This window comes from Microcebus murinus, chromosome 16, assembly GCF_040939455.1.
Source record: "Microcebus murinus isolate Inina chromosome 16, M.murinus_Inina_mat1.0, whole genome shotgun sequence".
NCBI lineage: Eukaryota > Metazoa > Chordata > Mammalia > Primates > Cheirogaleidae > Microcebus > Microcebus murinus.
This window is the reverse complement of record NC_134119.1, coordinates 55,361,499-55,375,258: the sequence shown is the minus strand read 5'-3', so window position 1 is coordinate 55,375,258 and position 13,760 is coordinate 55,361,499. Positions and strand designations below refer to the sequence as shown.

At 42.9% G+C, this 13,760-nt stretch overlaps 1 protein-coding gene across 5 annotated transcripts in view; it reads left to right on the top strand.

Moving 5' to 3' along the window:
• SLC2A9 (solute carrier family 2 member 9) overlaps window positions 1-13,760 on the top strand; it is a 197,561-nt gene that overhangs the window by 61,235 nt on the left and 122,566 nt on the right. For all 5 annotated transcript variants that reach the window (XM_075992966.1, XM_075992963.1, XM_075992964.1 and 2 more), the window contains one exon: window positions 3,572-3,717. In XM_075992966.1, the coding sequence (XP_075849081.1) occupies window positions 3,572-3,717 (146 nt within the window). The remainder of the gene's footprint in view (window positions 1-3,571; window positions 3,718-13,760) is intronic.

The window sequence follows — 13,760 nt, the reverse complement described above, 5'->3', positions numbered from 1 at the left end:
GTGCCAGGCGTGCCTGCTGCATGGGGAGGTCTCTCTCGGACAAGGCCGGGGTGCCAGGCGTGTCTCCTGCATGGGGAGGCCTCTCTCGGACAAGGCCGGGGTGCCAGGCGTGCCTGCTGCATGGGGAGGTCTCTCTCGGACAAGGCCGGGGTGCCAGGCGTGTCTCCTGCATGGGGAGGCCTCTCTCGGACAAGGCCGGGGTGCCAGGCGTGTCTCCTGCATGGGGAGGCCTCTCTCGGACAGGCTGGGGTGCCAGGCGTGCCTGCTGCATGGGGAGGCCTCTCTCGGACAAGGCCGGGGTGCCAGGCGTGCCTGCTGCATGGGGAGGCCTCTCTCGGACAAGGCCGGGGTGCCAGGCGTGCCTGCTGCATGGGGAGGTCTCTCTCGGACAAGGCCGGGGTGCCAGGCGTGTCTCCTGCATGGGGAGGCCTCTCTCGGACAGGCTGGGGTGCCAGGCGTGCCTGCTGCATGGGGAGGTCTCTCCCGGACAAGGCCGGGGTGCCAGGCGTGCCTGCTGCATGGGGAGGCCTCTCTCGGACAGGCTGGGGTGCCAGGCGTGCCTGCTGCATGGGGAGGTCTCTCCCGGACAAGGCCGGGGTGCCAGGCGTGCCTGCTGCATGGGGAGGCCTCTCTCGGACAGGCCGGGGTGCCAGGCGTGCCTGCTGCATGGGGAGGTCTCTCCCGGACAAGGCCGGGGTGCCAGGCGTGCCTGCTGCATGGGGAGGCCTCTCTCGGACAAGGCCGTGTCTGCGGACGCGCCGCTGTGTCGGGAGGATTGGCCCCTTCTGAAGGGCCGGATGGAGAGTCTGCTCCAGGCCTCTCCCAGCTTCTGGCGGCTGCCAGGAACCCCGGCCTCCCTGGCTGGTTGCTGCAACACCTCGGCTTCCTCCCGTGTGTCTCAGCGTCCGTGTCTGCATGTGGCCTTCCCACAGCGATGCCAGGTACTGGGCTCAGGCCCACCCTAGTCCAGCATGACCTCACCATCACCGACAGCCTCTGCAAAGACCCGATTTCACATTCACGAGTAACGGGAATCGGGCTTCCACGTATGTCCTGGGGGCACACAATCACCCACTACAGGATGTGACACTGAACTGAGACAGGAAGGTCAAGAAACCTGTGGAGCTCTGAGGACAGAGGGTTCCAGACGAACGAAGAGCAAGGCCAGCATGATGCCATCGGAAGGAGCCTAGAGTGCTCCGTGAACCCCAAGGCCAGGGCACCTGGGGGCAAGGGTGGCTGGAGATGGGGTCAGAGGTCAGCAGAGGCTGCTCAGTGCAGCCAGTGGGGCTGGAATGACCAACATCCTGGTTTGTCGGGACTGAGGGGGTCCCCAGCACGGACAGTACCAGGCACACTGGGCTGAGTGGCCAGCCACCGGCGAGCTCACCAGACAGCCCCCATCCTCACTCGCCACTGGTCTCTCCCTCTCCATGTCATCTCACAGGGGACAAGTAAGAACAGTCAGCGTTTATGGACAGCCCAGTGTATGCTGGGCGCTCTGCTAAGCATTTGACTTAGGATCGGTGCGTGTGCAGCAGCATGTGGAGGCGCCGGTCGCTGTCCCAGCCGCACAGAAGAGGCGGGAAGTTAGCCCTGTGCTCCCGCCACGGGCCACGCCCCTCTGCCCTACATGTTCTTGTTCCCTCACTGTGTCTGTGAGGTGGCGAGTGGGCAGGAGGAGCGTCAGGTTACAGAAGCCAACAGTGTTCTCAGTGTTCTTAAGGAGAGTGCACATGAGCCAGGTGACTACATGCACTGATTTCATTCCACCCCAGCAGGAATAGGTGGCAGGCATGCCTCATTTTGCAGATGAGCAAGCTGAGGCGAAGAGAGGTTAAGGAACTTGATCCAGGCCACCCAGTAAGGAAACCGTGCGCTGGGACTCGACTCCAGGGCGGTACATTTCACCGTTGCCTGCTGAGCGGCGACGTGCTAAAAGGATCGGTGGCCGTCCTGTTCTCCCATGAGGCCATATGCTCCCAATATGTGATTTGGATAAAAATGCAAGTATCATCTGGTCTACGCTGTGACTTTCCAAATAATTTCCATCTCTTTGCTTCTTAAGCCTGTTTGCTTTGAGTGGTGAACCAACGCAGTAGCCTTGGCTAAGATGCAATGACTGAGATTCTTGGTTTGCAGATTGGGGCATGCATTCCCTTCATTAACTTTTTTAGGAAGGGCCTCCTTGAATTCTAACAACTGGGGTGAATTCGCTCAAGTTGAAGCACATTTATTGGTGCCTAAAGTATGTCTGGAAATGTGCTAGAGGCATTGGGAAACCAAGGCAGAAAAGACATTTCTGATGCCTTCACAATCTAGTGAAAAATTAGATAATAGTAATAAGTTCTAATAATGCTAATTTTATAGCATTTTACAATGAGTAGACACCGAGTATATCTTAATTCTCACAGAGATCCCATGAAGTTAGGCTCAATACTTACCCCATACTGTGGCCAGAGAAACAGGCGGAGAGGAGCTAACAACCCACCCAACGTCCCATAGCCTGCGAGTGGCAGGGAGCCCGCCCAGAAGGCCGTGCGACTCAGGACCGTGCAGTCTGTGCTCCACACAAGCAGTGGCTCTGCCCAGGCTAAGTGCACTGTAGCCATTTAGAGGCCTACAAAGGGCCTTAAGAGGAACCTTTCCCAGGTGTAGGGGAGAACCAGGTGTTGCTTTTTATTTTTATTTTTTGAAAATGACAAGGCATCATATTTTTTCTAATAGGCCCAGTATGTGTGCAGTGAGCATTTTGTAAAACATCCTTATAACTATTACTTTTTTATCCAAAATATCTGTAATAAGCCTCTGAACATGTAAATTTATCACAAAGGTAATGAAGTTGTATGTGGCTGGCCTAGTGTATAAAATGAGTCTAACAGTCTCTGCCATAATTTATGTAAAGAGCAATGTTAACTGGTGGGAAGCTCAAGTTCTAGAACCAGAGACCTATTCGGGCTCTATTTGGCAAAGTAACCTCTTTGGGCATCTCTGGACATCGCTTGGCAATTTAGGCGAATTACTCAACCTCTTTGTGCCTTGGTTTCCTCATCTTTAGAATGGAGATAATGATAGTACATTTACTTCAAAGGGTTGCTGTAAAAAGTAAATAAATTAATATATATAAAGAGATGAGAAGAATCCCTGCTACTTGGCAATCACAATATGTGTTGGTCATTATTATAATCACTGCTACCATCACCATCATTATTACCATTGGCATCACCATCACCATCGTCACTACCACCATCTTCACCATCACTGTCACCACCACCACCATCATTGTCACCATCGTTGCTACCATCTCCATCATCATTGTCACCGCTGTCATCACCATCACCACCACCACCATCAGCTGTGCCCTGGCCTCTGAAATGCCCTCCCAGCCTCACTTGAGGGATTAAATGAGAAGGTGCACGTGAAAGCCTTTGCAGTTTGTGCAAAGTGCTGGGAATGGTGCCGCTGCTGCAGCGCCTTTACCCTCCAGGGCAAAGCAGAGCCAGGGGAGGCGCTGCCGGAGTGCTGCTCCCTGGGGGAAGACAACTCACTCCCTGCTGTGCTTCCTCCGCAGGCATTGCCCTCAGCGTGCTCCCCATGTACCTGAGCGAGATCTCCCCCAAGGAGATCCGTGGCTCCCTGGGGCAGGTGACTGCCATCTTCATCTGCGTCGGCGTGTTCACTGGACAGCTGCTGGGCCTGCCCGAGCTGCTAGGGAAGGTGAGTGTGGCTCCCAGGGCATCTGTCCTCCGCTCAGGTTAGCACTGCAGGGGTGCAGCCCTCCCTCCCAAAGCGAGTCCCTAGACACTGCAGTTCCAGAGTGCTCAAGCCTTGCCCTTATGATTGGAGAAAAGCTGTTTTTGAGTTCCCTTAATTTGAGTTTGATTTTTTCAGGACATAAAGAATACACAATAATTTCAAACCTTACAGAATGCTTAAATCCACCCACCCGATAAATATTGTTAACAGCTCAATTTGTATCCATTTCAGCTTTGTTCTGTGCTTTACAAAACATATATAAACATATATTCTTTGTTGTGGTTTTTCAATGAAATTATGCCATACACATTGTTCTACAACTTGCTTTTTTCATTTAATATATTTTGGGCATCTTTCCACATGTTGGCGTAGCTCTACCTTACTCTTGAGTCATTTTTCCTAAATAAATAAGTAATTGCCCAGTCTTCTGTTTTGGGCTTGCTGTTTTGGGAGCAGCAGGGCCTGAATTTGAATCCCAGTTCAATAATTTACTTGCTGCATAGACTTGGCAAGGAGAAACACCTCACCCAGGTTGGGTGGAATCAAAGTAGGCTTCCCAGAAGAGGTGGCCTCTAAGTTGAGCCCTGCAGGGTGAGCAGGAGTTAGGCAGGTAATGATGAGGATTGGGAGAGAGGACATATCAGAGACTAAAGAAAACATGGACACAGCCCTATAAAAGAGCTCGCTGTGCTCAGGGCTGAGGGAAGCGCGCATGGGGCGGGTGTGTGGGGAAGCACCTTCCTAAGCAGCTGCAGACTTCACGGGGGCAACAGGGAGCCCGGGGCAGCGCGAGAGCAGGAGAGTGACAGTCCAGGTCCACGTCGGAGGTGGCTGCGGGTGGCAGGAAGGCAGGGAGGTCAGGTGGGAGGCGGTGGCCGTGAGTGCGTGTGGCCAGGGAAGGATGAAGCAGGACTGCGGCGGTGGCCGTGGGGGTGGAGAGATGTGAGTGGGTTCAAGACCACAGAGGAAGCAGAGTCTTCAGCAGGACTTGCGCCAGACTATCCAGTGAGGACGAAGGAAGGAGAAGGGCGAGGACGCGGCCCAGATGCAGACGCTGTCCCCTCCCACTCACACGGGAAGGGCCGGCGGGGGGGTGGAGAGAGATTTTGAACTGTCACATATCAGTAGTTTATAGATGAGACTCATTTAATAATTTAGAAACATGTTTTCTCATAATTTTTAATGTGCATGACTCATATTTAGTCTTTTTATAAAATTTAAAACACCAAAAACAAGCATATTTATGTTCACCAATTTATGGTTTAGGATTTAATCTTATTTGGAAATGACCCAGACATTTAATTAATATCTATTACTTAATTTAACATAACCTTAAGATTTTAAGCTATAAAAAATTGTTTAAACTCTAAAGAGTTTATTTATAAATATTTATGTCATTTACATGTACCTCATTTATTTATGTTTAACAATTATACCTAGATGACTTATAAAATGTGATCTATTAGACAAGACTAGGCATTATTTCAAGCCATTTCATTCTTAACCATTTTTATAGCCTGTGAATATCAGGCATTGATTACCTAAGTAGGAACCCTAAAGTTAAATATATAGGTATCTTGTCAGTAACTCAGAAAATACAGATGTTTTTATTAAATCAAGAATATTAAAATAGTTTTAAAATATTAAATTAGTTTTTAAATTAGTTTTAATTACCAAAGAATTACATGAACAAAGGTCATTCTGTTTTTAGGATGGATTTATAGTTTTATGACCTTAGTGTCAAACCCTGACACCTTCAAATATATAACAGGCAAAACTATACGCTCACACTTCTGAAGACATTTCTATTTTTATTTTACCAACAATTTTAAAATCAGTTTATTTACCACAAATTTACCTAAGTTACATAAACTTAAAAACATTTGGGTTAATTGTTATATTTTTGATAAAACACTTGATTTAACTGCTTAATTTTTCCCTTTAAGTCAATCAATTAATTAGAGCTCTTTTATATGTGTTGGTAGAAAAATATTACATACACACAACATAAAAACATGCAGACATCATGAGAACATAGAAGCAGATTCCCTAGTTTCATTTTGAAATTTTAGCTATGAGACAGTGAAACATAGTAATATAAACTCACTGGTTTATAAAAGGACATCTGGATCCAAATTATATTAGGGACCTGTGCACATGGCTAAATTTTATTTACCTTGGTAAGTAATCTAATGAAAAGTATGGACAAAAAATTGGGATAAAGTCGTTTCTATAGCAGTTTGATTTAAAAGAAAAAGGCCTCTTTTATACCTTTTTTTAAAGTTTCAAATGACTTTTAGGGTTGAATATATAAATTTTACATTTTAGCTAGGACTGGCTGAATTGTATAAGAAAAACAAAATCTCCACGTGGCCTAGAATTTTAACAACAAATTTATTTTTTGTTTTGCCAGTCTGATTTGTTTGATTAGTCATTGTGGGGGAGGAAGCATTTTAGAAAAAGGTATTTAGAGGGTTTTTTTATTCTTGGCTTTTCTTTGGTTCATGTTGTGAACAGACAAAAGCCAAACTCTGTAAAATAATTTTAAAGAGATTTATTCTGAGCCAAATTTGAGGACCATGACCTGGAGCTGCGCCCATGAGGCGTTGGGCAAGTGGACTCGTTGTGGCTGGGTTACAGTTGGTTTTTTACATTTCAGGGAGACAGGGGTTACAGGTAAAGTCATACACCAATACGTGGGAGTCATACATTGGTTTGGCCCAAAAAGGACATCTCAAAGCAGGGGGACTTACAGGTTATAGGTGGGTTTAAAGATTCTTTGGATTTTACTTGGTTAAGGCCATGAAGCTTTGGACATAGATTTGTTGTGTAAATTGAGGACCTGCAGGGTTGTCTTGCATACCCTCAGGCCTGTTAATGGTTACAAAGGATGTCTCCATGAAGGGAGGGGGCATGATGAGGCATGTCTGACCTCCCTCCTCCGGGCAGACAATTTAGTTTTAGGATATTCCTTTGGCCACGAGGGGGTCCATTCAGTCATCTGGTGAGGGGGGTGAGCCTTAAAATTTGGTTTTAGGTCACAAAAAGTTATATGGGTATAAATATTAATCCTTTTAAACTTTAGTTTTTTTTTTTTTTTTTTTAGTTAGTCAAAACCTAATAAAGATCACAGGGATTATCCGGTAAAGCATAAAATCTTTGTTTCTTTTAGGTCAATTACCAAATTAAACAAAAACCTTTTGTAGTACATTATTTTTTATATTAAAAAGGAAGCAAACATGTTATAGAATCAAAATGAGTACATCATGTCATTTTATTAAGAGTAAATTAATATTGACAGAAATCTTTGTTTTAGCCAAAATTCTTTAATAAATTCCCTTTCATAAACTTTACCCCTACCTGCATGTACCATACACTATCTATAAAACATACCCTAAACCTTCGATTTTGTCCTAACATTCCCTTTTCCTAAATAACCAGTCATTTTAGGACAAAAATTTTATGCAAGATCCTTTCTTTTTTTTTTTTGAGACAGAGTCTCGCTTTGTTGCCTAGGCTAGAGTGAGTGCCATGGCGTCAGCCTAGCTCACAGCAACCTCAATCTCCTGGGCTCAAGCAATCCTTCTGCCTCAGCCTCCCGAGTAGCTGGGACTACAGGCATGCACCACTATGCCCAGCTAATTTTTTATATATATATATTAGTTGGCCAATTAATTTCTTTCTATTTTTATAGTAGAGACGGGGTCTCGCTCTTGTTCAGGCTGGTTTCGAACTCCTGACCTCGAGCAATCCGCCCGCCTAGGCCTCCCAGAGAGCTAGGATTACAGGCGTGAGCCACCACGCCCGGCCTCAAGATCCTTTCTTTACATTATTCTTTCTGGTTAACATTTCTTACCAAAAATATATTTCTATATTTATTGCCTTTTTACATCTTTTTCTTACTCACAAGTGGAATTTTGTTTTTATTTTCTTTCTAAATTGATTTTGATTCCACCTTTAAATAACCTCTGAATTAGACAAAGTTATATATATTTTTAATAAGAACACATTCTGTTTTGTAATTTTTCTTATTAGAAAGTCTTATTCTTTGGTACACCTTATATATAGAATTACACACATTGACTAGAATTCTTATTTTTACTAGCTTTAAATTTTAGTGAAAGCTTAAAAAGTAGGAAGTTATGAATTTTTCATCATAAGACACCTGTCATGAAACAAGTTGTAGGTTACTATAGAATTATAGCCAAACTGATAATTCAAATATATATATTTTTAAATGCAAAAATCCTATTTTTTGTAAGAGAGGAGACTCAGTTTTTTCAAGCAAGCATAAGACCTAATAGACAGACTGAAGTACAAGATAATAAGGAAGCTGAATCTGTGTCTTTCTTTCCTTCCCTTCCTTTTTGCAGTTTATTATAAGGTGAATAAAAAATCTTTTGTTATTTTTATTAATATCATATGACAATTTAGTTTAAAAGAGAAAACCAAATTTCATTGTATTAGTGTATCAATAATAAAGTTCATTTTAATAAAATCTTATAAACAAATTCATCTAATTTTAACCAATTTGATTATAAGTTAAGACTTTATAAACCTTTTATAACCTTTAACTTTTATATCCACTTAATTTTTAATGATCATTTACATATTGAATAAGTACTTTCAAAAACCAATAAATTAAACAAAATTATCTTTTAACAAAACTAATACTTATGTTTTATAACATTTTTATTAAAAGAATTTTTATACAGAGTTGTTTCCCTTTTATCTAGAAGTTTTAATTACATGTACTAATCCTAACGTCCATCAACTCTCAGAAAAACCTAGGAAATTAAAGTAACTTTGAACTGTCAGTCACCAATTTTATTAGTATTACTAAATATAAAGCTAAGATATCGAGGTATAAGCTTAAACTTACGTTTAAGAACTGATGTTTTAGTATTTTACCTTATAAATGACCTAGACATTTTATGATTATCTTTTTTAACTTAACATAATGACTTTAAGATTTTAAATTACATGAAAACTTCATTATACATTATTTCATTTATATTTACCTAATTTATCTTAGCAGTTCACTTAGATTTCAGCTATTAGTTTAAGTTACTTTTCTGTTAACTATTTTTATACACTGTAAATTAGATATATATAACACAGAACAGGGATCAAAATACAAACTCATAAATCTTATTTCAATATAACTTGTTATTTTAAACAAATATAACATCACTTGTAAATTTTATAAACATAGTAGTCATTTTAGAATATCTTGTTTAAAGGTATTAGTTAATTAGATCCTTCCAAAACATCACATCCTCAAACAAAATCTATTGACATCCTAGCTGAGTTTGTACTTTTATAACCTTTATTTAAATCTTGACACCTCAAGAGCATAAAAGTGTCCAGTAAAACCCAGGCAAAAATAAATGTATGCTGACAATTTGAATGCATTTTTGTTATCACTTTACTAATGTTGACGGAAAAAAGCCAAACTCTGTAAAATAATTTTAAAGAGATTTATTCTGAGCCAAATTTGAGGACCATGACCCGGAGCCACTGCTAAGAGGCTTTGGGCAAGTGGACTCGCCGTGGCTGGGTTACAGTTCAGTTTTATACATTTTCAGAGAGACAAAGGTTACAGGCAAAGTCACAAATCAATACATGAGAGGCATACATTGGTTTGGCCCAAAAAGGTGGGACATCTCCAAGCGGGGGCTTACAGATTATAGGTGGGTTTAAAGATTCTTTGGCTGGCAATTGGCTGAGAGAGTTAGTCTTTATCTAGAAGACCAGAAAGGATATGCTTACTTTAAGATAAGGGTATGAGCACTCTGGGAGGTCCAGACAGGAGGACATTTTAAATTTACAATAGGCGCCTGCTAGGATGTTTTAAGATGGTTTAAATTTATGATAGGCATCTGCTAGGATGCTTGAGTTAAGACAGGGGCTTCTTATCTTTTAGGTGATGTTAATGCCATACCAGAATCTGGTCAGGAAGTAAACCACTGCTTTATTTGGTTAACAAAAGCCGCTTAGTGGGAATTTACCGTTTATCAGCCTAACCCTGCTGGCCTCCTTACCATTTGCCAGCCTAACCCAGCTGGCCTCCTTACCATTTGCCAGCCTAACCCTGCTGGCCTCCTTACCATTTGCCAGCCTAACCCAGCTGGCCTCCTTAGGAAGGAGTTTTTAGCAAAAAATTAGAGTTCAGTCCTCACTAATAACACCTTTTTATTTATTTTTTTTAAATAATAACACAGCTTATTTATCAAAGATTACTAAATTCACATGAAGCATTTGGGGTTTAATTTATGAGCGCTCCCTATATTTTAAACCAGTCTGAAGCCATATAAGCACAAATACGTAATACATGGACAGACACAAAACATACCCATACATATACACTTGTTATATTTGAGATTTACAAGGCCACAGGACAGAGAGACAGAGTCACGGAGGCTGTAATTATCAAAAGGAGTTTTATTGTCTAGCTCGAGCTAGGGTCCAAGCCCCCAGAGTGCCAGCGCAGTGGCCTCTTCTCCGGGCAGGGACCGTCCTTTGTGTGTTAGTCCCCTTTTATAACTTAGTTGTTTACACACTGGTCATGCATCCGCCCCACAGTGATTTTTACTTCAGCCTGCCCCTGATAGGCCCTAACCTGCTCTGGGTCCTAGCTGAGAGACTCAGGTTTCTGCTCTCTTTGTCTTTTTCCTCTGCATCCCATAATATACTCATAATGCCTTGCGGTCAGCAAACAAGCAGTAAACAGAAGCTGGAAGGTGTCTATTGTCCTTATAGCCCAGTATCTTACATTCCCCCCTTTCTCTTGGTTCTTACGCTAGTATCCAGGGTCTTGATGATAGATGACCTTAGGGAACACTAGTACCATAATGCAGTATTTTTTTAGACTCATTTAAAACTGATTGGCTTAAGCAGGGGGTTAGGCCTGTCTCTAGTATAAGGTCAGACATAGGATATGTAAGTGAAAAGAGGTTGTACCTGCCATTTTTACTTTTTGTTATTTGTGATTACACATTACTATTTGGCACAATAATAACCTCTAATACCCCCACACTGACGGTTTTTTTGAGGGGGCCGGAATTTTAGACAGGCATAAAACCTATTCTGGCTTACAGAGGTCTATTTTATATATTTTTTTTATAGTCTAGTTACTTAAGAACTGGGGATTGGGGCAGCAGCAGGGCCTCTCGAGGATATTGTACTGTCTGTGCCAGCTTTTTTAGGAGACTGACTTTTTTTATGTTGAAATATAAATTTGGCTACCAGGTGTTTAGTGGCTCTGCCTTTGAGGTGCTATTATATACTTCATAGGTTTTTAAGTTATTTTTTATGTAAGTTTATATGGAAGATGTGGGTTTTCATTATTAATTATAACTGTAAAACTTTTGGTCTAAGAGCAGGATATCTATAATGCACTTGCATATGAAACATAGAACAATATTAAACCCCATTTTTGCAGCTTAGTCTAAATCTTTGGGGTAACTAGTCCCAGTCTAAGTCTTAGAAGGGCAATTGGCAGTTCTATTAGAATCTGAGTCAATAGTCTTGTTTATTTTGCAGATGCCACACGGGTCAGTCTGGTTTTTAGTGGATTTGTGAGGTCTGCTGTTATTTTTTACTCGTCTTGCTGTTGCTTTTGCTTGTCTTTGCCAGCTGGTCTCACGTGGGAGTGGTGGATTTAGGTTGCTACCCTGTTAACTTTAAGAGCAGTGGGGGTAACAAGAATAATTTGAAAGGGTCTTTTTTATTTAGGCTCTAGGGTTTTACTGTTATGCTGTTTTACCCACACCCAATTCTCTCTTTGGCCCAGCTGTCTGGGAGATGGCCTGGAGGGCCGGCCATACTTGGCTGTGAACACTTTGCAGAGCTTGTACAGCTTGCAGCACTTTTTGGGGGTGTTTTGGGAGTGCCTCAGGGCTCACCCTAGGGATTACAGGTGGAGGGGTACCATACACAATCTTAAAGGGGGTTAGGCTCAAATGGTAAGGGGTGTTCCAGGCTCGGAACAAGGCGAAGGGAAGGAGGGTCACTCAGTCTCTGCCAGTTTCTAGGACCAATTTAGTTAAGGTCTCCTTTAGGGTTTTTTTTTTTTTTTTTACCTGCCTTGAGCTCTGGGGATTATATGCACAATGTAACTTTTAATTTGCCCCTAGTGATCGGGCTAGCCTTTGACTGACCTGACTTGTGAAGGCTGGCCCATTGTCAGATTTTATGCTCTTTGGCAGCCTGTACCTAGGAATTATTTTTTTTAATATTTTTTTTGCTACTATTAAGGCAGTCTCTCTTTTAGTAGGAAAAGCTTTTACCCACCCTGAGAAGGTGTCTACCATGACTAACAAATACCTGTACCTAGGTATTTTCTAGGTCTTACCTCTGTAAAGTCTATTTTCTAAAATAACCTTGGTTGCCTTCCCCGCTCCCTGGTACCTGCATGGGTCTCTCTGATCTTTTTTGGCTGCATAACTTGGCAGACACGGCAGTTCTGGACAATGTTTTTTGCTATCTTTCTTTGTGATTTGAATCTGATTTGTGCAGTGTCTAGCAACTGTAACATCTTTCTTTTTTTTAGATGCATTATCTGGTGCAAGTGTCTTAGTAGGAGGTTCCCCAAGGCTTTAGGAACTATTAGGTGATGCTCTCTATTTTGGAGCTATTTTTACTCTGTGTTGCCTGCAGTTTTTCTTTGGCCCAGGTTATATCCGTGCTGGAATAATCTGGTTGGGGGGGCATTTTTCCCATTTTAGGAGGTGGCAAGCTCAAATATAGAACATTTGTTAGTGCTGGTTCTTCTGCAGCCCTTTTTGCCTCAACGTCTGCAGCCCGGTTGCTCTGGGCTTTAAAAGAGTCTCTTTTCTGGTGTCCTGGAATGTGGACTACTGCCACTGCTTTTGGCAACAAAATGGCTTCTAGCAGCTGAAGTATTTTAGGCTTATGTTTGATTTCTCTGCCCTCTGCCGTGATGAAACCTCTCTCTTTATAGAGAGGCCCATGTATGTGTACTGTCCCAAAAGCATAGCGACTGTCAGTGTATATTGTCAGCCTCTTTTCTTAGGCCCTGCGGAGGGCTTCTCTTAATGCCACCAGTTCTGCCTTCTGGGCTGATGTTTCTTGTGGGAGGCGTGATGCTCAGATAAGATTACCCCGCTCATTTACTATAGCCGCCCCTCCATACCTGTGTCTGTCTCGGACAAAGCTACTTTTATCGGTGAACCAGGTCAGGTTGCTGTTTGGAAGAGGGCAGTCTTTTAGATCTTTTTTGGCCATCTGGGTCTCGGCCAGGATTTCGAGGCAACTATGTTTAGGTGTTTCTGGCTCGGGATCTGGCAGGAGTGTGGCCGGGTTCAGGATGGCAGGAGTCCGGAACTCAATGCGAGGAGTGTCTAACAGAAGTTTCTGGTAGTGAGTCAGCCTCACATTTGTAATTTATTGCCCTGGCGGCTGCTTTAGGATCCCCTCTATGGCATGAGGCGTGGTAATCTGCAAATGCTGACCCAGGGTGAGCTTATTGGCGTCTTTGACTAGTAAGGCAGTAGCTGCCATGATTTGATGATTTGCAGACAAGCCGGCCATCTCGCTGCTACCAGGTCTAGTTTTGTTGGGTTTTTTTTTTTGACAGGTACGCCACTGGGCGCCTCTAAGGTCCTAGTGCCAGTGTGAGCACTCTCTTGGCTATTTTCTTTTTCTCATTTATAAACAGGTGGAACTCCTTTGTAAGATCAGGAAGCGCCAGAGTCGGAGCCTTTAACATAGCTGTTTTTAAGGCTCGAAAGGCACTTTTTATCTGTACTGTTTATTTTTACGTTTGTCTTGCCTTGCACCCTTTATATAAGAGTCGAACCTTTTTTGCGAACCCCGGAATCCAGAGGCAGCAGTATTTTACTGACCCCAGGAATTCTTGCACTTTTTGACATGAGGTCGGGGTGGGTATTTTAAGCACAGTTTGTTTTATTGCTTTTGTTAGCCACTTTTGGCCTCTCTTAATTTTATATTTTAAATAGGTGACTTTATTCTTGCAAATC